Source organism: Pseudochaenichthys georgianus, chromosome 19 (assembly GCF_902827115.2).
Source record: "Pseudochaenichthys georgianus chromosome 19, fPseGeo1.2, whole genome shotgun sequence".
NCBI classification, from domain to species: Eukaryota; Metazoa; Chordata; class Actinopteri; order Perciformes; family Channichthyidae; genus Pseudochaenichthys; species Pseudochaenichthys georgianus.
The window spans coordinates 14,256,903-14,283,405 of NC_047521.1; the positions used below are offsets into that span (position 1 = coordinate 14,256,903).

A 26,503-nucleotide genomic window follows, 5' to 3' on the forward strand; every position below is an offset into this window, starting at 1 on the left:
GGTGTTTATTTTTTCAGTGGTTTCACATACAATCATAAACCAATAAGGGTTTAGCATTTCATAGGATGTAGGATATATAAATAGGATTACAATCCAAACACATTTGGGATTGTTTTTTAAATGCTCCGTTTGCTCAAAGTAAAAGTTAAGAGGAGTGGGAGAGAAACTCCCTCAGCAGGGAACTTTGGGATTTTAGCCTTTGCAGACCATTTCAACAAACTACAGCAAAGGGAAAACCCCAAAAAGCGTAATTGGGCCCCTTTAATTTGTGCTTTAAACTAATAGATTTAGATAATATGGCTATACTGTTGCCATACAGCCATGTTGTTGATCTTCCAGAGCCAAACAAGTACATACAGTATGTTTTCATACCGCCTCTGTGTAGATGTGTGGTGGTTCAATTTTCACCAATCCTACATCTGTCTCCTCAGCATCTTCATTGATAAAGCGAGATTGTCTCTTTATGTCAGTGCTGTATGGAGTCGTGAGGAATCGTAAGCACAAACATTTCCCTAAACTTGTTATATTCTGCTGTGAAGAATGCCACGATCAGCATTCTGGAAACCTACAGCATCCTCTGACCAGCAGCACTGTTATATAACTCACTCTCTCCTGGAAAGGCCTGCATGGCCACGGCAAGAAGAGGGAAGAAAAAAGGAAAGTCATCTTTGCATATATCCCTCGGAGCTGAGACCACACTGATCAGCGTTGTTGAAGCGGAGCAGATCTGTTTGTACGATCATGTGATAATGAGTGATATTGTCAGCGGCTTTTCCCAGCAGTGAGAGCTCACAGAGGCTGCGTATCCTCAGCTAGCGGATAGCCTGTGTCTCGGTGCTCTGCTGTTTTGGCTGAATTTAGAAGCAGACCCTGGCAAAATACCTTCCTGCCATCTCGGTGCCAGCGCAACACAGCATGCCGCCCACAAAGGCAGAGCTCTGTGTGTGTGTGTGTGTGTGTGTGTGTGTGTGTGTGTGTGTGTGTGTGTGTGTGTGTGTGTGTGTGTGTGTGTGTGTGTGTGAGACTGTTGTGTTTGGCAAAGTGTGTGGTTGCCAGGGTGTTCTCAGGCTGTTTCCGAGCACACTCTGCCAGCACTGCATGTGTGTGTTCGCACTTATATGTGTGTGTGTGTGTCCACCAGCTCTGCGGTGGGTCATGACTCAAAGGAAGGATTCAGAACACACGGTTCTGAACTCAACAGAAGGCTCAAGGGACAAATACAACTCAGCACAGTGACGCTTTCCTCTCTTACATTCCTTTATCTCTCAACCTCATTCTCAGTTTATTCGTGTGTGTGTATCTGTATGCATCTCTGCCAAATAAAGGGATGGTTTTAGCGACCACTGTGACACTAACACAGGATGAATACACCAGTTTGATCACACGCCCCTCTTCTCTCTCCCTCTCCCCCTCCCAGAGTAACTGTGGGGAGGTGCTGCGTATCCGCCGGGTGCTGATGAACTCTCCAGAGATCGTGTCCATCGGCCTGGTGTGGGACTCGGACCACTCTGACCTGGCGGAGGACGTCATACACAGCCTGGGAACCTGCCTGCGTCTGGGAGATGTGAGAGAACCACACACACATCACACACACACACACACACACACACACACACACACACACACACACACGCACACGCACACACACACATAATACGGTCAATAAATACATTAGCATATGTTACACATGTCTCTGAGAGCAGCTAAGCACGTACACCCAAACACTGACATAAATATAAATAAAATACCACTCCAAAATAAAATATTCTGCCACATTTTTTATTTATCTCCTAATAGATATTTTGTTGACATACAATAACATAACCGTCCTTGTTTTTTGGTAACATTTGTCAAGTGAAAATATTTCAGATATGTTATCCTTTTTTAATTAGACAAATCCATCAAAAAAACTATATAAAAACTCACCAATGGTTATCAATTTATTAAAAGAATATATATATATATATATATATTTATAATTCTTCAAAATCTTTGTTATGGGATGACCAAGCAGAAATTATTAGAGTCCAGGTGCTTCTGTGTATCAGATTTTACTCATACTTATATATTTGGGTTGAGTTTGGTCCACAAGACTTCTGAGAATATTTTACTGCAATTTAAAAAAAAAAAAAAAAAAAAAAAAAAAATGTCTCTAAGGATCAGATTGTACCCTCTTTTTTATATTTGATCATTTTGGTTCATGAGATTTTCAACAGCAAGTCAAATGTGGACCTTCAGACCACAACATATTAAAAGTACTTTTTTGCTGCAAACGCTATAGTTACGTTTCCGTCTTAATTCCCATGGACATCACATTCAAATAACATGGGCCAAATTGACTCCCCTTAAAATCTTTTAGCTTCTTAAACCAGATTACAATCCTTTTTTTCCCTAGGCTTTAGACTTACTCTTACTTACATATTTTCTGCGTGGGAAGTCGAGTACCGCAGGCTACGTGATATGTTAAGTTTAAGTGCTTGAATTGTGACGAGTGGCAATGAAATCTGATGTGGCCTTGCTCCCATTTCATGAATGGATAATTCGTTTTTTCTTCCTGCCTGTCATGAAAGGGAATAAAAAAAGAAAAAAATTGGTCTTCTATATTAAAAATGTGCAACATACTGTAGGCAGGGCTTTCTATAAAAAAATAAATGACAGGACTTTAAGACGGCTCCTGTAATCACTTGAACACAGACTTTTGTCTCAGCCGGTCATGATATACATTTTTTATTTCAGCACATCAGCTACACAGAAATGCCAATATTTGTTTATACAGTAAATAGTTGAATATTCAAATAAATGCTGAGCCACGCTTAACAACAGTCCTCCGTTGGCACACAGCTGAACTCTCCCCCTATGGAGAGGGCTTAACACTTGATATACTTTTACAGGCATGTACGTCATATAGTGACATAGGAAGTGGATATCAATCTGATGGCTTGATGACGCAGGCAGGCTAGAACAAATATTTAATTTCATAGTTTTTAGGTTAGTTGGAACTCTAGAAACCATAATGTATTTTCACACGCAGGAAAAAGTATGATTAATATTATATTTCCTCACTAAATAAACAACCAGAAACTTAACCCCCACATCAGAGGTGGAAATACCCGAGGCATGTTGAAACACATACTAGATAATTAGATTCAACTTATTGTCATTACGTAGTACAGGTACTATGTAACAAAACGGTTTCTCTGCATTTGACCCATCCTAGTGTTAGGAGCAGTGGGCTGCCATTATCTACGGCGCCCGGGGAGCAGTGTAGGGAACGGGGCCTCCCCTTGCTCAGGGACACCTCGGTAGCACTTGGTCTTTCCGGGACTTGAACTGGTGACCTTCCAGTTGCCAAGCCAAGTCCCTATGGACTTCGCCACCACCGCCTACTAGTGGTCCAGCATCGAGATATAAACACTTTCAAGGACACACATATACTACTAGAAAAACACAGTTGTGTAAATGTGCTCAACACTCAAATACACACTTAATGACAATCATAAATACAGAATACAACCATGTGCATGCGTCAGAGGCCAGGAAACTCGACCAATCCCGTTGCAGCTCACACTGAAATGAGAAATGATAACACACGCCACACAATGGAACACCTGACTTCCATTATTCTGTTAGAGCTTCTGCTTTCACACCTCTCTCACACACACACACACACACACACACACACACACACACACACACACACACACACACACACACACACACACACACACTCACACTCACGGCCCCTGATACTCTGTGTCATGACTGAGTAATGTTGATGCATTTTAATGCCACTGTAACATCTCCAGACGCATTCTGAAGCGATATCCATGAATAATGGATCAGTGAATATGACTATGTGTTACAATGAGTCAAGTTCCTCCCTCTATCTTCTATCTTCCCTCTCCGCCCGCCGCCGCTTCCCCTCGTTATCATCCCGCGGTTGCGAGATGAAGCTAGTTGTCAAATACAAATCGGAGGCTCAATCTATCGCATTCTCTGCTTTTGTCTGCGCGTTCAAATCAGCGGAAGTGAATCCATCTGCCTCCTGAATCCCTCATCCTCTTCCACTGCTTTCACTTTCTCTCTTTGTCTGTCCTCAGATTTCTCTCTTCTCAGCTTCCCTGGTACACTTTCATGTTCTATCCTTCCTCTATTAGATTGTTGTAGTCCTGAAACCATTCATCTTTTACAATAAATAGATAACATTAGGTCATTTATCACAGCACTTGCTGGATCCAACTTCTAAAATATGAGGATTTTTGTTTGGTTGTATATTGAATGTCCATGAGTTTTTAGATTGTTAGTAGTGTATGGCTGCAAGATATGAGGAAGAAAGGCAATGTGGTTGAACATTGTTGGATATTGTCCTAATGACTTTACCTGGGATAAATAAACAGATACGTTTACTCAGGTCTTCTGCTTGCAGTATGCTAAATAAGTGCTTGTTGAAAAAACAAAGGAAAATATACTCATTAGTTTCCTAATGATACTAATCAACTAATACAACAACAACAATTAGAGAATGCCTTTTTGAAAATGTTGGGAATTTAAAGGAAGTTACTTTTATCTATGGAAATTGTGTGTAAACTTATGAGGAAGAATTGACTTAATAAGGTGATCCATAATTAGAGTAGTTGTTGGTTGCATTCCTAGATCAGTGAGTAAGGATATGCTTTTGCAGCAGCATGTGAATAAAGGGCAAAACAGAACACAATAAAATAGAATGATATAGAAGGTCATGGTCTTAAACCCCTAACTTCTATCCCATTGCACTGCCTACGTAAGATGTGCAAAGCATTAGTCTTTAATGTGAGGTCTGTCCATCATTTCTGCATTAAACTGCAGTATAAATGTGTATCACTGTGCAGTATGTACAGTATACAATGAGAGGAAAGTGAAGTATAACTGTATACAGCAGATGAACCAGGTGAGCAAAAGATGTGCTTGTATTAACATTATCTCCCCCCCCCTGCTGCACACCTCTCTTCCCTGCATCCCTCCCTCCCTCCTCCCCTCTCTCTCTCTCTCTCTCTCTCTCTCTCTCTCTCTCTCTCTCTCTCTCTCTCTCTCTCTCTCTGTAGTTGTTCTACCGTGTGACAGAGGAGAGGGCTCGCCAGGCGGAGCTCTACTTGGTGGGCATGGTGTGCTACTACGGCAAGCACTACTCCACCTTTTTCTTCCAGACCAAGATACGCAAGTGGATGTACTTCGACGACGCCCAAGTCAAAGAGGTGAGACACAGTTTGGAGGCTGCATGCTGCAACACAGGGAAAGGGGTGCTGCTACAGTATCTGCTGCATCTCCAGTTGTGCCTGCGAGTGCAGCTGCGATGACAAGAACTACGCTGTGTGTTAGTTCCACTGCTGCATGGTCAGCGGGGGCGGCTCGCGATTGATTATGTGTTTGAATGTTTAATCCCGCCCTTTGTTTTATTCTTGCCGCAGGTTTATGTGCTAGAACTGGTTTTATGGTGCAGTACTTCATGATTTATCTTCTATAGGGCTGGGAAATGATATACAGTATTGAGGAAAGCCGGGTTTGTTTGTGTCAAAGTGTGATATAAAGTGTCCTTGACCCTTTTATCAGTCCCAGTGTACACTTTGGCATATTAGGTTATTGAGCTAATGGAAAACTGTGATAATATGATATCATTAAGGACACAGAGCAGTGTATGTGTTTGACCTTCTGGTTTTGGTGGAATATGCGTAATGTTATATCCTAATACAGATAGATTTTCTTTGTGTATGCTTGTGTGTGGGTTCATATGTATGTCTATGCGTGTGTGTGTGTGTGTGTGTGATGCCCTGCTGCACCTCCAGATCGGCCCTAAGTGGAAGGACGTGGTGTCTCGCTGTATCAAAGGCCACTATCAGCCCCTGCTGCTGCTCTACGCTGACCCCCGTGGGACGCCGGTGATACTGCAGGAGAGCTCCAACCCCTGTACCAGCTCCAACCCACAGCTGGAGCTCCAGCACTGCAGCAGCAAGGCCGGTTACGACAGCGAAGACTCTGGTACAGCAAAGACGACACACTCTGCTACAGATCAGATTACTCAGTGTTTATCATCCACGCGGGGGGGCATGTGAGGTTACAGATTTAAAGCCCTGACCTTCAACCCTTTAATCAAACTTCTGCTTTTCTACTGCAGAGCTGGAACTTATTTTCCCTGCCCTTTCACTGTAAACATATGGAGATACAGGATTAACGAAAAGGTAATCCCTCTTTTTTAACTTAAAATCTTTTTTTCTATCTCAGGTCGGGAGCCGTCTATATCCAGCGACACTCGTACTGACTCTTCCACGGACAGCTCGAGTCACCGCGCCACCCGCAGCCGATCCCTCCACCAGTCCACGGGAAGCCACCTCTCCAGCGAGTCCCAGACCACAGTGGTGTGTAATTACGACATCGGCACACCGCAGCACGGTGCCGACGCTGGAGGTAAAACTGCATTTCAAATCCAGTTGTAAAGTTACATATACAAGTTAAACTAGAAAACATTGTTAGCATTGTTGGCAGTGCCGAACAACTGCAAACACACAAGGGACTGCAGTGTTTTCAGGCAGAAAGTACACAACTGCGGTACTTGTTTGAGGTACAAGTAAGAGCAATTAGTGGTAATGAAGTGCTGTGTGCTTCTCCACTGCAGTCTCTTTAGGTTATGCACCTCCATACTGGTTATTCTCCTATTTACTAGCACTGTTGCCTACATAATTGCCCCCCTGTGAGATAAATACAAAAGTTATTGGATTTACTTGTTCTGCCTTTCTTCTCCCACGTTCAGAGTCAGCAGTGGAGGGTCCTCCCCGCCCTTCCTCTCCTCCTCTGCAGGAGTACAAGGAGACGGCCGTCTTCCTCCTCTCCTCCCGCCGGCCACTCACCTCCTCCTCCTCCTCGTCTCGTCCCCTGTCGTCCTCTTCTTCGTCAGGAGTCGGGGGCTGTGAGGGCGGGGTTGGGGGCCCCCACTGGGAGGATGAAAGCACCAGCAGTGAGAGCAAGTCCAGGTACTGCACTGCTGACGCACACAAACACATCTCACTTAGAGTAAGACCATCTTGAATTCACATTAAAACAGTGTAAAGTTGTATTTTAAATGTTCTCATAATATCATAATATTATGGATCCCAAATTGGGAAATGTTTGCGTTGCAGCAGCATAAAAAACAAAACAAGGCATTGTCTGAATATTAAGTTATGCTAAATTCAGTACACCATGCAGTTAATATGAGATGATAAAAGTATTCAAATCCTCCTTTTATTGGGGGACTTTAGTATTTTCCAACCTGGCACATATTTCCCCATGATTCTATGTCTAAGTAACGAATGGGGATTACAATGTTTGCAGTTGGTCCAGTATTGAGCGAGTACACTGCAGAGGGCATTCGCAAAACAGAGAAGTTCAGAAATCAGTGTTGTATTGTCAAAATCAGCTTAAGCTTCAGCCATGACACTGAACATCTTTAAGAAAACACTGAACTATGCTTTTTGTACTCCAACACACCAAACTCTGACAACACAAAATCTCCGTCACGGTTGCTATTTCGTCTTCTGGTATCAACGTCATGTGACACAATGACAAACTCACCGTATCAAATAAAAAGTGGACAAAGTTTTTTTATTTCCCTGTAGAGTCCTTTCTATAATCAGTCACTTATTATAATAATCAGTGGTAAAACAATGTAATGTATGTTAAAGTCCTGCATTTAAGACCATACTTAAGTTAAAGTACTTTAAACACAAAAAGCGCTTTGAAGTATAAAAAGGATTTGTTACTTCGGTATTGTTTTTGCATTAAAAACTCTGCGTGGGTGGACTGACTGAGCTCTCTATACCCTCTATAATTTGTTTTTGAGTAGTTTTCAAAAGTCGAGGAACTTGTATTTTGGTGGGATATCATAGTATTCTTTCCACTCCTAGAGTCATGTAATATACAATCTAGATATGGTACGGTTTAGCATTGTATTGTGGTTTGAGATAAAGCACACTCACAAGTGATACAAAATCTTGGTAGTGATTTTAAAATACAGGAAGTATCATGTATGACAAAAAACAGACTCTGCTTTCTTCTGCTTTTTTAAATTGAATCTTTATTAATGCAGGGATACCTTATAATTCTTGATTTCCTTATCTGTGATTCAACACAAATGGTTGTTTCTTAGGAGCACATAAGGTAATGTTTGTATTATTATCCAAAAAATATCCTAAATCTTGATTATTTTGGCAAGAACAATCATGACATAACTTTCCCATGTAACACCTTCTCCCCTTGCCTGTAGTTCTTCTGGAGGCCGCTACAGGCCGACCTGGAGGCCCAGGAGAGAGGCCCTGAACATCGACAGCATCTTCACCCGACCGAGAGGCCCTTCTCTGGGCTACAACACCCTGCCTGGTCCCTCTCGGCCTCCGGAGCCGCACAGCGTCTTTCCCTTGGCAGGCCCTGCTCCCCCCACACCGCCAGGACTGCGGGAGGCTGAAGGGAGGGAGTGTGAGGCAGGGCTTGGGCTGGTCGGACAGCCCAGGTCTCTGGGCGGCGGGCGGACAATGGGTCCTCCTCCCCCTCCGCCTCTGAGAGGGGTGGAACACCAACCGCGTCTGATCCAGAGGATGGAGAGTGGCTACGAGAGCAGTGAAAGAAACAGCAGCAGCCCCGATAGGTACACAAATATCAATTACTGTCTTTTCCTTTCTGTCTCCTTCGGTCATTTTCTTTCCCTCTCCTGGTTTCTCTGTCACGTTCAATCTCATTTTATCAGCGTGAAATACGAATGGAACATTGACAACAGAAATGTTTCCTACAATAGTGGCCAGAACAACAAATCAATGGACAAATTCGTCAAGAGACGTTTGATCCTCCCTCAACATTTCTTCCTTCTTCTTCCTTGTCTCTTTTTTTTCTTGTTTTTTTTTCTTTCATCATGTCAGGGAGGTGGGGCAACAGAAACGGGTATTGATGTCAGGACCTTCTTGGCGTTCGGTGCCAAAGTCAAAGAGCAGCGGTGCCATCCTGCAGGAGCTGCCCTCACCCAGCTGGGGCGGCGGCACCAACACAGGTGTGTGCTCCTGCATGTGTTTGCATTTATCTACTGTAAGTACAGCATTTGACATGTTTTCCTTGTTGTTCAGGCGGCCGAGGGCGCAGTGAGCTGGACGAGCTGCAGGACGAGGTGGCAAGGAGAGCCCGCCAACAGGAGCAGCTGAAGCGAAGGGAGGCGGAGCGAGAGAAGGCCATGGGATTTAACCCCAAACCCAGCAAATTCATGGACCTGGACCAGCTCCAACACCAGGGTATGGCAAAGGAAGGGGGGGTGAAGAGAGAGACAAAAGGAATATATGAGAGGGAGTGAGGGTGCAGGAGAGGTTAGAAGGTTTTAAGGAGACTGAAAGAGGTCAACTTACATGAAACATATTCATTCAAACTTACAACAGTTTAAAGATACTATTTCTTTGCTGGAGAGTATCCAATGCAGACTGTCTGCATGACGAGAAACCAGAATTAGTAAGAGAGAATATATATTGATGTTCTGTACATTTGTGTGAACTGGCCCTTTATGAATAAGACAACTGCATTTAAAGCTGCACAGGGCAACTTTGTAGTGTTTTATACCCCAGATAGTAAAAAAGATCACTAACTTATTGCACAATTTCAATCTAAATGTTTTACTTTGGACAAAAATAAAACCAAAGGGTACGTTTATGACTTTTTAATTAGAGGGATGTGAGGCGGTTTGCCGATCCTTGCTAATAAATTGTGTGTTTTATGTTACAATTCTGCCCGCTGCAGCTCTAAGGTCACATCATCACCTGTTGTCCCGTTTAGCAGTCGCAGTAACTTGTGTGCTCTGTCTCTTCTTTGTCCTCATTCCCATCTGTTCGTCTGTCTCTCCATCTGTCTCACTCTGTCGTTATTTTTAATTTGTCTATTACTTCAGTTAGGATACTCTTAGTACTGTATATATTTGTTTTGTTGTGTGTCATCCATGAGGGATTTTGTTGCGTGTGTGTGTGTGTGTTTGTTGCGTGTGTGTATGTGTTTGTGTCTGACAGTTCCAGCTGAGCTCTAGCTGCACTCCTATGGGACGTTCACTGACCATCACTGAGTGGGAAAGTTTTTCAGGCTGATTCAAAATCTCAATCGCAGTCCAAGTTCAAATCTCTATGGAAATGAGCTTGTGTTTCTCATTTCACAGGAAGATTGTGTTTTTCTTGTTAGATGTGTGTGTTTGAGTATATTTGTGTCACAGTGCATCTTCATGTGTGTGTGTTGTTGTGAGATTGTGCTTCAGAGCTGTAAACGTGAGACTCAGGTAACACTTAAAGGGCCACTCCACCAATTACACATGTCAAATTCGATGTATTTGTCGCAGGGAATAATGTGACTGTAATGTCTTCTGTGGTTTTAGAGCAGCTTCTGATGCTACAATTTGATTTACAGATGAGTCATTTAATTTCAGTCTTTGGGATTAAACATTTACCTTTCAAGCTGGGGGCAAGGAGTTTTGGAAGTTTAAGCATATACCAGGAGGGTATCTGAGGGGTCTTACAAAAACATTTAGAGGTGCTTTATAGGAAGTGTAGGATCAAGTGTTTTGGAAGCGTGACTCATCTTTTCCTGCACCAATTTGTCTCTGACCATCATATACCTTGCTACGAAAATCTTTAAAGTTTACAGACATGAATTGTTCCATGAGGATGAGTCATACTGACTATTGCAGTCTCAGGAGGGATATTTATATCTTTATAAAGTACTACAAAAAAAGTACAGCTAATTGTGTCAATTTAGGCTGATTAGCATATTAGCATGCTAACACCCTAAACATCAGCTAAACATCAGCATTATATCATGTTGACACCATAGACCGTATATAATATGGATGTATTCTCTGTGACGCCACACATTGGTTTCTGAGGAGTCGTTGGTAGAGAATAACTCCCGGCTAAGCCTTAATATAATTGATATGTTTTTTCTAGGCTATAAACATGTTTATTCATGCTGTAACGTTGGGCATGTAACATGGAGATCCTTGTGGATTAACTTCCTTTTGGAGCCAGTTCTGATTCGATGAACTGCAGAGTTTGGCATCCCGCTGTACCTCCTTTTTTTGCCTCTGAGTTTGCAGCTTAGCCGACATTAACAATTAGCTCGGGCCAACTGTGCTTAAAGACTGTAGACTGTCCGTCCTGTTTAATCCGTCTGTGGCTAGTCCATATTTAGGGGCGATGTACTTAATTTCACTAGTCACAATCAGGACTTGAGACGTGACTTGGGCCTGATTAGACTTGAATAATTTAAAGGCAAAAACATTTAAATACACAGTTCAACAACATGCTCTGTCATTTTGATGTGGTCCTTGCATCATATCAAATCATATTTGTCTATGCCTGTGTTACTATTTGAAGAACATATTGGTCTGAATGTGTGTGTGAGAGCAAGAGAGCCTTGTCTGAACGGCAGGTGTGCAGGTTTTCCCCTCCAGCTCAGCACCTAGCTAAAACTATATCAGGGATTATTATGTTCTGTCCTCTCTGTCCTACTGTGTGTGCTTCAGTGTGTTCAGTCTATGGTTCAGCCTCATGTACCTGACACACACACACACACACACACACACACACACACACACACACACACACACACACACACACACACACACACACACACACACACACCCCCCTGTGAGTACACTCAACCTTGATGAAGTGAAAGGACGACTTGCTAGTGAACAGATGGCATCACTATCAGTGCGATTACGTAAAGAATCTGGTTTCCCATATCCCTGTTGATGGTTTTATCCGGACTCCAAACAATCTGCCTCAGTGTTTTAGAGGACGTTACAGCCAACGACAACAACAGAGCTGCCACCAACCTTCCTTTATTCTGTCTCTATCAAAAGTCTTTAAAGTCAAGCCGGGATAGGGGATTGCTGCTCTTTTGTTGTCCTCCTTGTTGTTCGCATATTTTTTTTACAAGTAACCCCTTTCAGGGTGCGTTCACAAGGCTAGGCACCAAAGAAAGCTTTGTCTTAAAAGAGTGACCCTTTTTTCTCTGTCTGGTGTCTGTGGCTTCATGAACGTAGCCTCAACTTTGCTCCTCTCTTATCTAATCTTGACTTTGTTGACTTTCTAACTACAGTCTACGTTTACATATCGATGCATTTACAATAGAGTTGCAAAGTGGGAGGAGCTAGATGCTGGGTGTGGAAGGATTTCCCCTCACTATAAAGTCTTCTTAGAATTTAAAAACTCAGAACTAACTCAGGGACTTTTGTTATACTGTAGATTATTACATTTGTTTACATTAGCTATCAAAGGTTACTGGTCATATCCAAATCAAGTTTGCGATGTTAAACACCTAAGTGAATTACATATGTTATATTCTTATTGATTAAACTTGCATTTATCATACACTATACAGTATATGATATTTCATTTTATAAAAGTGCCCTAATCTAGTTTTAAAGTTTTGGATTTTGAGTTGTAAGTGTTTCAGCTTTAATTCTTTATAGTCTTTTTCCATCAGTTTGATGGTGAGATTCTTAGTTACCCATGAGTCCCAGCAGCTATAGCTATAAAAAAGAACATGCACATCTGAGCTGCTCCTACTGCGCGTTTGTTGTCAATGCGAAATATAATGAAAAGTAACCTATATAAACAAGTTCTCCAACTACACCTAACAGAAACAAATCCTCCTACTTTGCAACATGTATAAATACAAACCTTGACTTACAGTAGAGGAGCGTAATGCATGCCGGCCCCCCTCCTTTTACTCTGCTTCTATTTTCTCCTTTTGTCTCACCTGTTCTGTCATTCTCATATTTTGTCTCTGTCTTTTATCTTTTACTCTTTCCTTCTGGTATTCTTCTTTGATGTTTCTTCTTCTACTTTTGCGTTCGCCCACTCTTTTTCCTTTCTCTGCCACTCCGTCCTTATATCTTTCTTCTTCTTATCTCCCGCTCTGTTGTTAACATCCTCAGCTGTGCTCAGACCCCTGCATGAGGCTAACGCTCATAGCGGATTGGCTGTAGCTGCGTGCATGAGGAGCACTGGGGGCCCAATCAAACGCAGGCAGGATCAGGAAATGGAACGGGAGACAGGAAGCGCCCGCTCACAGTGGCCTCGCAGGTACCACCACTGTCCCCCCTTATGTGTCCGCAGCGGAGCCTGTCTCAAAACCACATCAGACCCCCTTCCTCCCTCCCGACCCTCCCTCCCTCACTTCGTGTGTGTCCTCAGCTCAAGCTGTTCTCAAACCCACCTCAGGACTCCTCAGTTGGGGTCCTCTGGGTGCTGGCTGTCCAAAAACACCCTCATATGTGTGTCCTCAGCTCTGGCTGCCCTAAATTCCCAGATGCACTACACTCTCACATCCTGCTGTATGTGTGTATGTGTGTCACACACACTCAACTTTATACAGTATTGTTTTGTGTCTGTGTGTTTGATGCAGTGCAGTGAAAACCTGCTTTGCTGGGCTCTGTTGCTGCCATGGAGAATGAAAAGAGAGACAGAGTTGCTCTCGGCTTTTCCGTGCTTCACTGCTTCCCTGCATCGTTGTTGTTGTGCTGCTCTTTGTTGCTGTGCGCTGCCAAGGCTTCCCTCGCTCTCTGTGTGCCGCTGATCTGTCCCTCTATGCACTCACTGTAAAGCTGCAGTCCGTCTCTGTGTGTCTGTTCTGTGTGCTGCGGAGCCATTGTAGTCACAGATCCTGTGCTGGTTTTGTTGGTGTCTTTGTGCTCTGTGCTGCTGTGCTTCTGTGTTACCGTCACTCTGTTCTCCTCCTGATGTGTTAGTTTTGCTGTGTGACGAAGGGAAAGTGAGCTTCAGTTGTCATAGACTGTCACTTTTCATATTTAAAAAGAGTGAGGCTGCTCATCTCGCAGCTGAGATGTATCATTAATAACAGTTAATGATAATTATTAGACTTGCAGGCAAGTATAACGGGGTCCAAGCATGTGGATTTCTTTAAGTTTCACACCATTGTCAAGACAAGAAAAATATGTCAACTTTTGTTTAGGTGGTCAATTGTCACAATTGTATGGGAGACAATACAAGCTATTACTTATACTAAAGCAATTGTTTTTTTTATTTCTAACTGTTTTTGAATAGGAAACACTTTAAAATAGACAACATTAGCAAAAGGAACACTGAAATGTTAATTCAGGGTGTTTTCTTTCTAACTGAATGAAGAATGGTTATGAAAGCAGAGAAGAAAGGTCAACATTCACTAGTGCATGAAAGAAAAATGGTTTACAACATTACATGTCATTTGTTAGACGCTTTTATTCAAAGTAACTTACATTCACTGAACAAAAATATAAACGCAACACTTTTGTTTTTGCTCCCATTTTTCATGAGATGAACTCAAAGATCTAAAACATTTTCTGTATACACAAAATAACCATTTCTCTCAAATATTGTTCACAAATCTGAAAAGATCTGTGATAGTGAGCACTTCTCCTTTGCCGAGATAATCCATCCCACCTCACAGGTGTGGCATATCAAGATGCTGATTAGACAGCATGATTATTGCACAGGTGTGCCTTAGGCTGGCCACAATAAAAGGCCACTCTAAAATGTTAAATTTTATCACACTGCACAATGCCACAGATGTCGCAAGTTTTGAGGGAGCGTGCAATTGGCATGCTGACAGCAGGAATGTCCACCAGAGCTGTTGCCCGTGAATTGAATGTTCATTTCTCTACCATAAGCCGTCTCCAAAGGCGTTTCAGAGAATTTGGCAGTACATCCAACCGGCCTCACAACCGCAGACCACGTGTAACCACACCAGCCCAGGACCTCCACATCCAGCATGTTCACCTCCAAGATCGTCTGAGAGCAGCCACTCGGACAGCTGCTGCAACAATCGGTTTGCATAACCAAAGAATTTCTGCATAAACTGTCAGAAACCGTCTCAGGGAAGCTCATCTGCATGCTCGTCGTCCTCATCGGGATCTCGACCTGACTCCGGTTCGTCATCGTAACCGACTTGATTGGGCAAATGCTCACATTCGATGGCGTCTGGCACGTTGGAGAGGTGTTCTCTTCACGGATGAATCCCGGTTTTCACTGTTCAGGGCAGATGGCAGACAGGGTGTGTGGCGTCGTGTGGGTGAGCAGTTTTCTGATGTCAATGTTGTGAATCGAGTGGCCCATGGTGGTGGTGGGGTTATGGTATGGGCAGGCGTATGTTATGGACGACGAACACAGGTGCATTTTATTGATGGCATTGTGAATGCACAGAGATACCATGACGAGATCCTGAGGCCCATTGTTGTGCCATTCATCCACGACCATCACCTCATGTTGCAGCATGATAATGCACGGCCCCATGTTGCAAGGATCTGTACACAATTCCTGGAGGCTGAAAACATCCCAGTTCTTGCATGGCCAGCATACTCACCGGACATGTCACCCATTGAGCATGTTTGGGATGCTCTGGATCGGCGTATACGACAGCGTGTTCCAGTTCCTGCCAATATCCAGCAACTTCGCACAGCCATTGAAGAGGAGTGGACCAACATTCCACAGGCCACAATCAACAACCTGATCAACTCTATGCGAAGGAGATGTGTTGCACTGCGTGAGGCAAATGGTGGTCACACCATATACTGACTGGTTTTCGGACCCCCCCAATAAAGCAAAACTGCACGTTTCAGAGTGGCCTTTTATTGTGGCCAGCCTAAGGCACACCTGTGCAATAATCATGCTGTCTAATCAGCATCTTGATATGCCACACCTGTGAGGTGGGATGGATTATCTCGGCAAAGGAGAAGTGCTCACTATCACAGATCTTTTCAGATTTGTGAACAATATTTGAGAGAAATGGTTATTTTGTGTATATATAAAATGTTCATCTCATGAAAAATGGGAGCAAAAACAAAAGTGTTACATTTATATTTTTGTTCAGTGTACATTCAGTACTGTGGGCAATCCCCACAGGAGCAATTTGGGGTGAAGGGTCTTGCCCAGGGACACAACGACATGCTGACTGCAGTGGGACTCGAACTTGCTATCCCCTGATTCAAAGTCCAGCACTCTGGCCACTGAGCCACATCCACCTTATATACATGAACTAGTAATTAACTAAAGCAAACACACAAAAAAACTAATATTTTACAATAATATAGTTTCGTTTCAACACTCTTTCTTATGTTAGAATCTTAGGTTAAACTTTTCTGAGTTAGCAAGTTACAGATATTGTGTCTCATAAAGGGTAATTAAAACTTAAAATCGTCTTTATTATTATTACATATAGTCCTCCTGCTGCACTTTAAACAGCTTAATTACTGCGCATGGGTGTTACAATGTGTGGATGTTGACTTAGTCATGTTAACATCGGATTAAGTCTCTGTTTCAATTCAACTCAGCATGAAAATGAATAACTGTTCAATCCAAACTGTTAACAGCAGGATGGAGGCAAGGAGGAGGAGGTAAAGCTCAGCGCTCAGCCTCTTTTATTACCTTCCTCCTCTCCTCTATTGATCAACACACGCCTCTGATTTATAGCTCGCTGCTGCAAAGCCTGCTGGGTAATTACTAAGGCTGAAAAGAGACGGGGGAGTTAATGTGGGGGATGGGGGCCAGCGTTCACGTAGACACAGACAGGTTTCCGCACGCTGTCTTTAAAAATACAAATGTACAGACTATCTGTTCACACACACACACACACACACACACACACACACACACACACACACACACACACACACACACACACACACACACACACACACAGAGAGAGACAGACAGAGAGAGGCTCCTCTAATGTTCAACATACATCATATTCTCCACATATCAATGCATATAAATCATTAAAGTAATATAGCGTCCCCCCGAGACTGAATTACTCTAGATTGGAGAAGCCACATTTATTTTCAGTGTTGATATACAGCACCGGAGCAGCAGAAGCTAAATTGCTGTTTTGATAATCACGTTAAAGTCTTGAGTTGTTTGAGGTGTGGTGAATGTGCAGCAACCTGTCATTAACAGCATGGCAGTGAGAACCCATACACAAACGAAGCGATGCTTGCACAGGGCTGCATCGTTGTGTGTTCCTAGCTGTTTGTTCCTTTTGAAAGCAAGCTTGTGTGTGTGTGTTTTCTGCTTGTTTATCCCGGTGTGCAGTTGTGACCTTCCCTCTATGCAGTAACTCACCTGACGTCAGAGCAGCTCTGTTTTTTGGGGTTTTCTTTTTTCGTGCTGCATGCTAACTGACACCCTCCCTCTCTTGTCTCCTCCAGTGGACAGCCTGGCCCGGTCCAAGTACTGCTGACGCCCAATCAGGAGGAGGAAGAGGACCAGGCAACGCCCAACCAGGACGCTGCTCTGGGCCCGGGCCCGCCCCCTCCACCCTATCAGCACGCCCCCCCTCGACCCACGCTCACCCTCAGCATCCCTCACCCTTGCGCCCCTTCCAGCCGAGGGGAGGAAGAGGAAGAGGAAGAGGAGGAAGAGTGTGGATGCATGGGGAGGAGAGGGGAGGAAGGCGAGGATGGGAGGGAGGGGACGGGGGTGAGGCTGTGCGAGTTGCTGCAGGCAGGGGGGGTGAGTGTCAGACCCCTGGGGAAGCACTTAGCTATCTCTCTGCCCTCGCTTCCTCTGCGTCTCTGGGATACACACACGATACACACTGCACACTCCACACACCATGAACACACACACTCACGTCCTCCTCCTCCGTCCTATACTCCTGCACCATCTTCCCCTCTGGAAGGCTCAGAGCAAAGGAAACCTCCCTGGCAGCCCCCCCAGCTTCAGTCCCCCACCGGTGTGGCTCATTGGCCGGGGCAAGAAGCCGCGGCTGACAGCGCCACACGTCATTGGTCCTCCTGGAGTCTGGACCGCCCCGACGCCGTGGTGACTCCGTACGACACCCCCCCGGACCGCTGTGTCCCCATCACTCTGCAGACCACCAGCCAGCAACACAGCTACAGTTGCAAGTCCTCTCCAGGGCACTACAGCTCCCAGCATGCCCCAGGGCAACAGAGTGATCACCGCTGTGACCGCGAAGAGGCTGAGCTGTCTGAGCTTGACTCCCTTTACCAAGCCAGTCTGCAGGCTGGAAGGACAGGTACACATACACACACACACGCACGCACGCACGCACGCACGCACACACACACACACACACACACACACACACACACACACACACACACATCCCTACCAGTTTGTACAGAACAGAACAAAAAGTAATCTTTTAATCATTATTTAAATGATCAGAACATTTATCAACAACAATTTAGAGAATATCTGGCTTTCAGATTGTTTGGGAAAAGAACATGCAATGTATAGTCTCTACCCTGAGCCTTTGGAATTTCTGAATGAATTATTATCAATGAATCAGTACAAAAGGGAAAAGATGAATTGATACTGAAAATAATTGTCAGTGGTTCTTAATTCTCAAAACAGAAATTGAAATTAACATTCAGTATGTATATAGTTAAGTTAGATTCCTTACTTGAGTCAATCCTATAAATGTACTAAGAGCATTGTATTCAAAACCATGTTTAGAATGGTTTAGAAATGTAAAACAAGCAACAACCCTATACTAATGTACTGTTCATACCGCTGTCCTTTTTAAGTCGTTTTTTTTAATGTAGTATGTTAACACTGAAATGTCCTACATTTTTATATAATAAGAAAATGGTAACACCAGAGTATTTCTGCAGACAGGTTGTTGCAGCTGATTTGGGTCAATTAAAAAGTATTGCCAAGCACCCCTAACCGAGGAGGCCGTTTGGTATGCTGTCACTTTACTTATTGAAATCACAGAACTTTAAATTAAATTTTAGCCAAAAATCCAAAGTTCAAAGAAAAGATAAATTACTGAAAAATGTTTATAAATCAATGCAAAACACATATTTAATTCCATAAAAACAATATTTTGTGTTTGAACAGTTGACTCAGTAAGTGTGATATATTGCATTAATAAAGGGCCAGACCATAATTATATGAAATGGCTAAATAATGTAAAGCTTAATTTAAGAACGTGGAGAAAAATAGCGTTGAGTTTATTTAAAAGCTGCCACTAAATGAACAGACATCATGAGTGTTCCTGTTTTGACCTCCAGCCCTGCCTGTGTGTTTTTAGGGTGCAGTCCATCAGAGAGGCTGATATCAAGGGTGGGGGGGCAGGGGCGCTCCAAGACCCCCAACGCAGACATGGAGAAGAGTGTGTATGGGGCAGACAGCACCAGCATCCCCACCTACCTCAACAAGGTAACGTCTTTTTAACCGATCCCCTCTAACGTTTGCAGGTCTTCAATTGGATCCATTTCCCAGCGTCTGACTGACATGTTCTCCTTGCAGCCAATGACGTTGCGGGACCTGCGTTTGGGGGCGGGGCCTGATGATGGAGAGAACCTGAGACGAATTGGACGGAGCCTGAGCGGCACGGTAGTGACCTCGCGCCGCGGCCGCCTGACTGCAACCCGCAGCTTTGTGAGTGTGACTTCCTGTGCTCTGCTGCCTCCCTGTGGCCGTGCTGTTAAACTGCATCAGCCTGAATGTGTCGTCACCGTGGAGCTTTTCCACATCCCTGTGCTCTATCCTCCAGCTGTTTGTCTCATTTCTCCCTTTTGTGCTGCTTTCCCACCTGTCCTCCTCTCTCTGCTTCTCTTACCTCTCTCAAAGGTGAAGCAGGCTGATGTCAGTGCCTCTGCTTGCTTACTTCCTCTCTTCTGAATCCCTGTTGCTCTTCCACCACTATCATCTCCTCCATCCTCCTCATCACCAACACCTTCTCATCACCACCTCCCTCCTCCGCTTCACAGGTAAACACTGCGCTGGACTCATGTATGACATTACTCTTATAATCTTTAAAGGAACATACCACTCAGCTGCTTAAGGGGACTGCACATATCTCCTTGGTTACGCTACTTTGAGTTTCAGATCATTTTTTGGTGAACATTTTGTTTTCTGGCAAACTCATCTGGCACAAAGTAGGCTAAGCCACTATTAGCACATAGCTCAATCCTGTGGATGTGCACTAATTTCTAAATACTGTGGAAAGGCAGGTTATATTCCACAAACTCCAACGTGCATCCTTTCTATACAAACAGTTTTATTACATTACATGTCACTTGTTAGACGCTTTTATCCAAAGCGACTTACATACTCAATACTGTGGGCAGTCCCCACAGGAGCTATTTGGGGTGAAGTGTCTTGCCCAGGGACACAACGACATGCTGACTGCAGTGGGGTTTGAACCAGTGCTCCCCTGATCCGAGCACCAACGCACTAGTCCACTGCGCCACAGCCTCCCATCTAAATTCATCATTCTTCTTTTAGGACCCACTCTGATCACAAAATGAGTTGCACACACAGGTTATCTCCAACTTTTGAAGCCAAAATGACACAGACATAAACTGCAGCCTTGTCTGGTTTGTTTGCGTCATTAAAGGTCTCTCTGTTTTGGAGATGTTTTTATATCCTGAGGAAACGGCTCAGGTTTTCACACTTCCAAAGTGCAAAAATCACACCTAAATGTGGGAGCACATCGATCTGAAATACTTTTATGAGATGCTGTTATTCTCTGATATTTATTTTCAGTAATGTCTCTTACCCTGTATCATTGTTAGTTTTCTTCAGCTCTTACATTCTTTTTTTCAGAATGGATACGTTATACATTAAACTGAAAGTTGAACCTGAAATGTGTCAGTAATATTATAATTACAACACAGAGGACTAAAAACTTTGGTTAGACACTGGCACATTTTTAAATCAGATTCGGATGTGAGGTGAATTACAATGTAACAAGTTGCCCAGATATTATTATGATGTTATATAAAGGGAGATGAATAAGCAGGTTTCTAGTATTCTATGTATTCTATATAATCTATTTCAAGGTCATTCCCAGGAAATATGATACTATACATGTACAGTACATGCTTTGTGTGTTTTTTTTACACAGCATAAGCACACATTAATTAGGCATATAACTAGAACAAGGAAGATATACATGACTATAAATACAAGACATCTTAACCACATGACAACCAAAATATATATATTTGTAGCTTTTAATTTCTTACTCATAACACTTACATGTGTGGATGACTCAACTCACTTTACATTGAATTCTTGTCAAATTTCAATGATCCAAAAGTAAAATGATGACTTGAAATTGTCGATCAGTTGATATACAAGACATGGAGAACAAAATAATTAAACTAAAATGGTGCAGCAACAACGATATCTTGTGTTTGAACGGTTGGTGTTCAATACATAATTCATGTTGTGAAAGCGTGTTGGACAACATGTTCTACTTAGTGTTAGATTGAACTAGAACATGGGGAACATCAGGGATCAAGTACAGTCATGTAAAAGCTGCACCAAATATCACATTTAAACAGATTTAAACAGTACAGATTATGCTATTTGTTCAGAACATCTGTATGTGTTCAGGATAACAAATTGAACAATCCATGCTTCTATAAATCTTAATTCCTAGAACATTTGTGGCCGCTCAAACTGATTGATGGATGTCTAGGTGAATAAATATTGATCTCTTCTGCTCCAAATCTACTTCACAGTTCAGCTCTTAAACTTCTCTCACTGTTTTAATTCCAGGTGCACCTTCATACTAATCTGACCTGTTGTCTCTTCTTTTATTTTAGGAGCTAACAGGGAGTACAGGGAGTTTCTGGCTGTGTTTGACGGGGGTCAAGGTGTCTTCTGACCGGAGTCCCACTCTGCTTCACTAACGTCTCACAGTGTGGGGGGGCAGCAGCCATGACGGACCTAGAATTGGCTCCGGAGGATCTACTCCTATTATGTTCCTCCTTTTCCTCCCTTAAACAACATGCACGCACACATGCACATCTGCACTGACGTAGAGCCTCCCTCAGCGCCTGCAGCACCCCGCTTACCTCCCCCTACTCCCCCCCCTCCCCTTTCTTGACCTACTATTCTGTCTATGCAGTCACTCTGACCCCCAAACTACAACCTCAACCTTCCCACCTACTTCCCGGGACTCTTGTTTCTCCCTCCAGAGAGGTTTCTCTGTGCGAGCGTAAATTCACCCCCTTCATCCTAAAAGAACCTCAGCTCAGGGGGGGGACCCCTACTAAGTAGCCACGCCTCTTCCTCTTTCTTCACGGGCATTTCCTGTTGGATGCACACATAGCCAAACTGGGTCTGTTTTTAGATGGACTGCCATTCTTTTTCTTTTTGTTAGTTTTTTTCTTCCTGTGTGCGCGCACAGTAAACCCGCCCGGAGACTGAACTCACTAATAACAAAAAGTCATGTACAGAAAAACTCATGTATGAAACCTGTATGTTAATTAATAAGACCTTATGGAATGTTGATAATGATAATTAATGAATATTGATAAACTTAAAGTGGTACTTCCTCATGTCTGCTTTTCAAATAGGAGTGGAGTGCACTTCACAAGTGTCTAGCTGGAGATTCCGCCCCCCCCCCCCCTAAACCTGCTCGCTGACCTAAATGACAGCTCTCCCGTTTCTTCCGGGAGATTAAACAAGAAAAGCGCTTCTTTTTTTCTCTTCTTTCCTTTCTTTCTTGCTGTCTTTGATTCACGCTTGCTCTTTTTCTTCCAAAACCCGAAACAGTAGCACCAGAAATTGGACACAGGGGAGGAAAGTCGAGAAGGAATGAGAGTATGTACATTAGGAGACCCTTCTCTGAGTATTTATCAGTGAAAACATTGATTGACTTAAGTGCGCTTTACAAGGTTACATGGCAGAAGTGCACTTTCCGAAAGCTATTTGACTGAGAAGCAGCTCGATGGCGGTTATTTTACTTAAAGGCCTCAGGTGAATTTCAGTGGCACTTACAGATTCACACTATTGTTTTCCCCTCCCACTGAAACTTGTTTGAGACCTCAGATGTTAATAGGAAATGCTCATCTTCAGCCTGAGACATGTCTAATATGAATATGCTTTATATGATATATATGTATTAGAGGTATATTTTCGGCCAGTGAGCTATCTTCTTCAGAGATGTCAACCATTCCTCAGTTGTATGAACAGTTATAACTTCATTCACCCCCTTTACTGAGGAGCGTTCTGACATGTGTAGAGTACATTTATTATATGCTTTATTCTATTTAATAATATATACAAATAACAAAGTCCTTATACAACAACTGGCCAATGTAAAGTTCTTTTAGAATTTACTGATGTTGATTGATCGTTGTAACTAAACCAAAGGTTGGCACTTAACTCAGAGAGCGTATTTAACATTGCTGTTTTTATTTTCATTTAGATTTTGTTGTTGTTTTTGTTAGTTTTTTTGGGGTTTCTGGATTTGGGAGAATGTAGCCAATTGTAGCGCATGAGTCCGCTATGCAAATCAACCTTCCCTCACGATCCTGTATCGGAGACAGCCACGAGGCAGACACACCCACCCACGGGCGCCCTCATGGACTCTGGCAGAGACACGGAGGGGTGGAGGAGATCTCATGTTCAATGCTGCTGGTGAACTTTGTTGTTCTGCATCTAACTGCTATGTTTCAACCTATGGAATGCAAAAAGAGAGCAACAAGGATGTAGTGGGGAGCAAAATAAAAAAAAAGGGAGAAAGAGCGAATGAATGTAAACTAAAGGATGAAAGTGTGTGTTTGTGAATAGTGTGAGGGTGAGAGACACGAGAGGTTCTGAGAGTGAAGAGTTTACCACTGCAGGTGCATTGTATGTGGGTGTGTGTAGACTGTGTGTGTCAGTTCTGGGGTTGTGTTGCTCGGGGAAAGAGGGAACCTGTATTTTTGCAATAAAGTTATTACCAATGCACTCCCACAGGGGGCGTAACCACCGTAAAATGTATGTGTCATCCTTTGGTTGAGGCAGTGGTGGAACCTTTAGTTTTTTAACTTTAGTTACTTTCAAGAGTCAGGATGAAATACCAAATATAATCAATAAATCACTTATCATGTTTTAATATACGTTTTCTCGGTTAAATTCGCAAGCAACTCATAAGTGTAAAGAAGAACTAAAGAAAGCTCGTCCAGGTGCAAAATGAAAGTCACAACGTTAATTTATAAATAATATTAATCCAATAAAGTATCAGGAGAAGAGAAACGTTAACGACCAAATACAAACCAAGAAACACGTTATTATATTCTCTAAATCTATGAATGATATATAGTAGCATTTTAAGACTTTTCCTATTTCAGAAAATGTTTTTTGTCCCATTATATACTTGTAAAATTCATGATTGGAACTCCAAAAAAAGCTCCTTCTTAAATATTTAAACAGGTGTCTGCTCCCGTATATTACTTAAACATGACATAATGACCATGTCAATATTGTTTATGTAGGCTAGATATAGATAACACATGTATACACCAACAATTAAATGCTAATTTGGTGACTGGCTCAAGGGAGTGTTGTCAAGGAAATAATCAACTACATCTTTGTAAAATGGTCACCAACTCTAAATATCCTGACATATTGTCATAAAACCCCTTTTGTATTTGATACCAAGCAGTTCCTCCACTGGATTATCTCTAGCCTCTTTTCAGGGCGCTGACATTTAGGCGATACAGTACATGACATTCTAATTTCTTAAAATACTTTTTTATTATACTAGTAATCTTATTAAATGTTTTATTGGAAAAATGCAAACATGACATGCTGAGCACTTACATAATGTATGAAGCTCATAAAAATGTAAGGTATTGTCCTTTCTTGTCTGGCCTCCTAAATAATCCTCAGAATACAGTAATTGCATTTTTTTTAAAAATGTTAACATTTGAGTTCTAACAATACAATTAATCATGTAGGCGAAAAACTTCCTGTGAATTGTCAGACGTGAACTTATTTCTGTATTTATAGTGGCTTCATGGTGGAGGGTCTGGTGTCACTGTCAACAGGAAGTAGAATGTCGCCAATGAGGTCAGTTAGTTAGCTGTGGGCTACAACTTAAGACCCGTTTTTGTTTAGCCTATATTTATCAAAATGTTGGTAAATTGAAACATAAAAATATCCCGAGTTAGCTATTACAAGTTCCTGTTTGTAATGATATCCTTTATGTACGAAAAAACAAGCAATACGTACATTTCATACTGAAGAAAACTTAAAAACGTTTAGAATCCCAAGCTAGTTCCGGAGTTATGAGCGTCTTTTTGCGGATCTCTGGACTCAATTCTATGGAAAGAGGAGTTCACGGTAAGTGAATATACAGGATCTAAAAACTTGTTTTTCAAGTCTGTAGAGGCTTCTCAATACTCAAATTTCCCCTCCTCGACTCCTCGGTCCTCCGGTAGTGACCCGGAAATGAATTTCAGCGCGCCATTTTGAAGGACGTCTCATTTCTCTAAATGCACACCGAGGATCGAGCGTCGAGGAGGCTCTCTGGAGGAGCTATAACCGAGGATACACTGATGGTTCCTCCACGGCTCCTCCGCGGATGCATTTCCGGGAACGGTGGAGGCGTGACACACGGCCGGACTTATCTCAGCCAATGACAGCTCTGCATGCATCCCCTGGATATTATTTTAGAAACTGCTCTCATCGCAACGCGATGTTTACAGTGAGAACAGCTGTGAGGTCCTGCAGAAAGCAGAGCAGTGTGTAAAATAAATATCACTCAGTATAACAGACCTACTCTCTTTATTTGCTTTAGTTTAGTAGATATATACAAACAAAGAGTCGATATTTTTCTAAGAACATTTAGTGCTTCACATACTAAAATACACAACGGCTGTAGCCTGATTATGCTTTAGGAGCTTAGGTGTGTATGGTACAGTGTGTGTGTGTGTGTGTGTGTGTGTGTGTGTGTGTGTGTGTGTGTGTGTGTGTGTGTGTGTGTGTGTGTGTGTGTGTGTGTGTGTGTGTGTGTGTGTGTGTGTGTGTGTGTGTGTGTGTGTGTGTGTGTGTGTGTGTGTGTGTGTGTGGTACAGTGTGTAGGTATGTCCTGTACAGTGTGTAGGTGTGTGTGTGGTACAGTGTGTGCGCAGATGCGGCGGACAGACAGGTCTCAGTTGGTTTGGTGTCCTCTGCTTACTTTTAATACTTGCAAATACAACTTTTGGCCCGTAATTTCAATTCCCCATTTCAGCGACCAGAGAGAGAGGGGGGGGGGGGGATATATCCAGTCTCTGATTGTGTTACGTTATTATGAGAGTGCTCTCATACTTTAAATTGCATATATTTATATAAATATATTTGTGTGTGTGTGTCCGCATCTGTAGCCTGTTATTGTCTCATTATACCGCACTCTCAATGAATTCAAGGTAAATATGTGGGGGAACAATGTTCAGCTGATCTAACAGAGATTATAAAATATGACAAAACACTCGACAGCTGATGCAGCTGTTGCCACGTAATAATGAACGGACGTCGCTTTAATATGACCGCTCAGAGGAGAGGAGTTCTCATTTCTTTAAACGTCTGCTGCTTCCCCTCCTCTTTCCCCGGTTCCCCTCCTCGGTCCTCCGCTCGCATCTCCTGTGGGCGGGACTAAGTCTCGAGGAGGGGAGTCGAGGAGGGGAAATTTGAGTATTGAGAAGCCTCTTGTGTGTTCAGATTTGACGGAGATATATAATTAAGGA

The 26,503-nt window shown here is 42.9% G+C and overlaps 1 protein-coding gene across 6 annotated transcripts in view; it reads left to right on the plus strand.

Annotated features, from left to right (window-relative positions):
* The window catches only part of usp54b (ubiquitin specific peptidase 54b), a 63,672-nt gene extending 39,902 nt beyond the window's left edge, over window positions 1-23,770 (plus strand). For 5 of the 6 annotated variants that reach the window (XM_034106876.2, XM_034106874.1, XM_034106877.2 and 2 more), the window contains 13 exons: window positions 1,418-1,564; window positions 5,082-5,231; window positions 5,820-6,012; window positions 6,256-6,438; window positions 6,782-7,001; window positions 8,273-8,650; window positions 8,919-9,046; window positions 9,120-9,281; window positions 12,965-13,112; window positions 17,228-18,057; window positions 19,081-19,208; window positions 19,299-19,430; window positions 21,608-23,770. In XM_034106876.2, coding sequence (XP_033962767.1) covers window positions 1,418-1,564; window positions 5,082-5,231; window positions 5,820-6,012; window positions 6,256-6,438; window positions 6,782-7,001; window positions 8,273-8,650; window positions 8,919-9,046; window positions 9,120-9,281; window positions 12,965-13,112; window positions 17,228-18,057; window positions 19,081-19,208; window positions 19,299-19,430; window positions 21,608-21,694 — 2,886 coding nt within the window. In that variant the 3' untranslated portion in view covers window positions 21,695-23,770. Of the gene's footprint in view, window positions 1-1,417; window positions 1,565-5,081; window positions 5,232-5,819; window positions 6,013-6,255; window positions 6,439-6,781; window positions 7,002-8,272; window positions 8,651-8,918; window positions 9,047-9,119; window positions 9,282-12,964; window positions 13,113-17,227; window positions 18,058-19,080; window positions 19,209-19,298; window positions 19,431-19,622; window positions 19,763-21,607 lie in introns of all 6 variants that reach the window. The other variant, XR_004554088.2, reaches the window with a different exon arrangement.
* The last annotated feature ends 2,733 nt before the right edge of the window (window positions 23,771-26,503 follow it).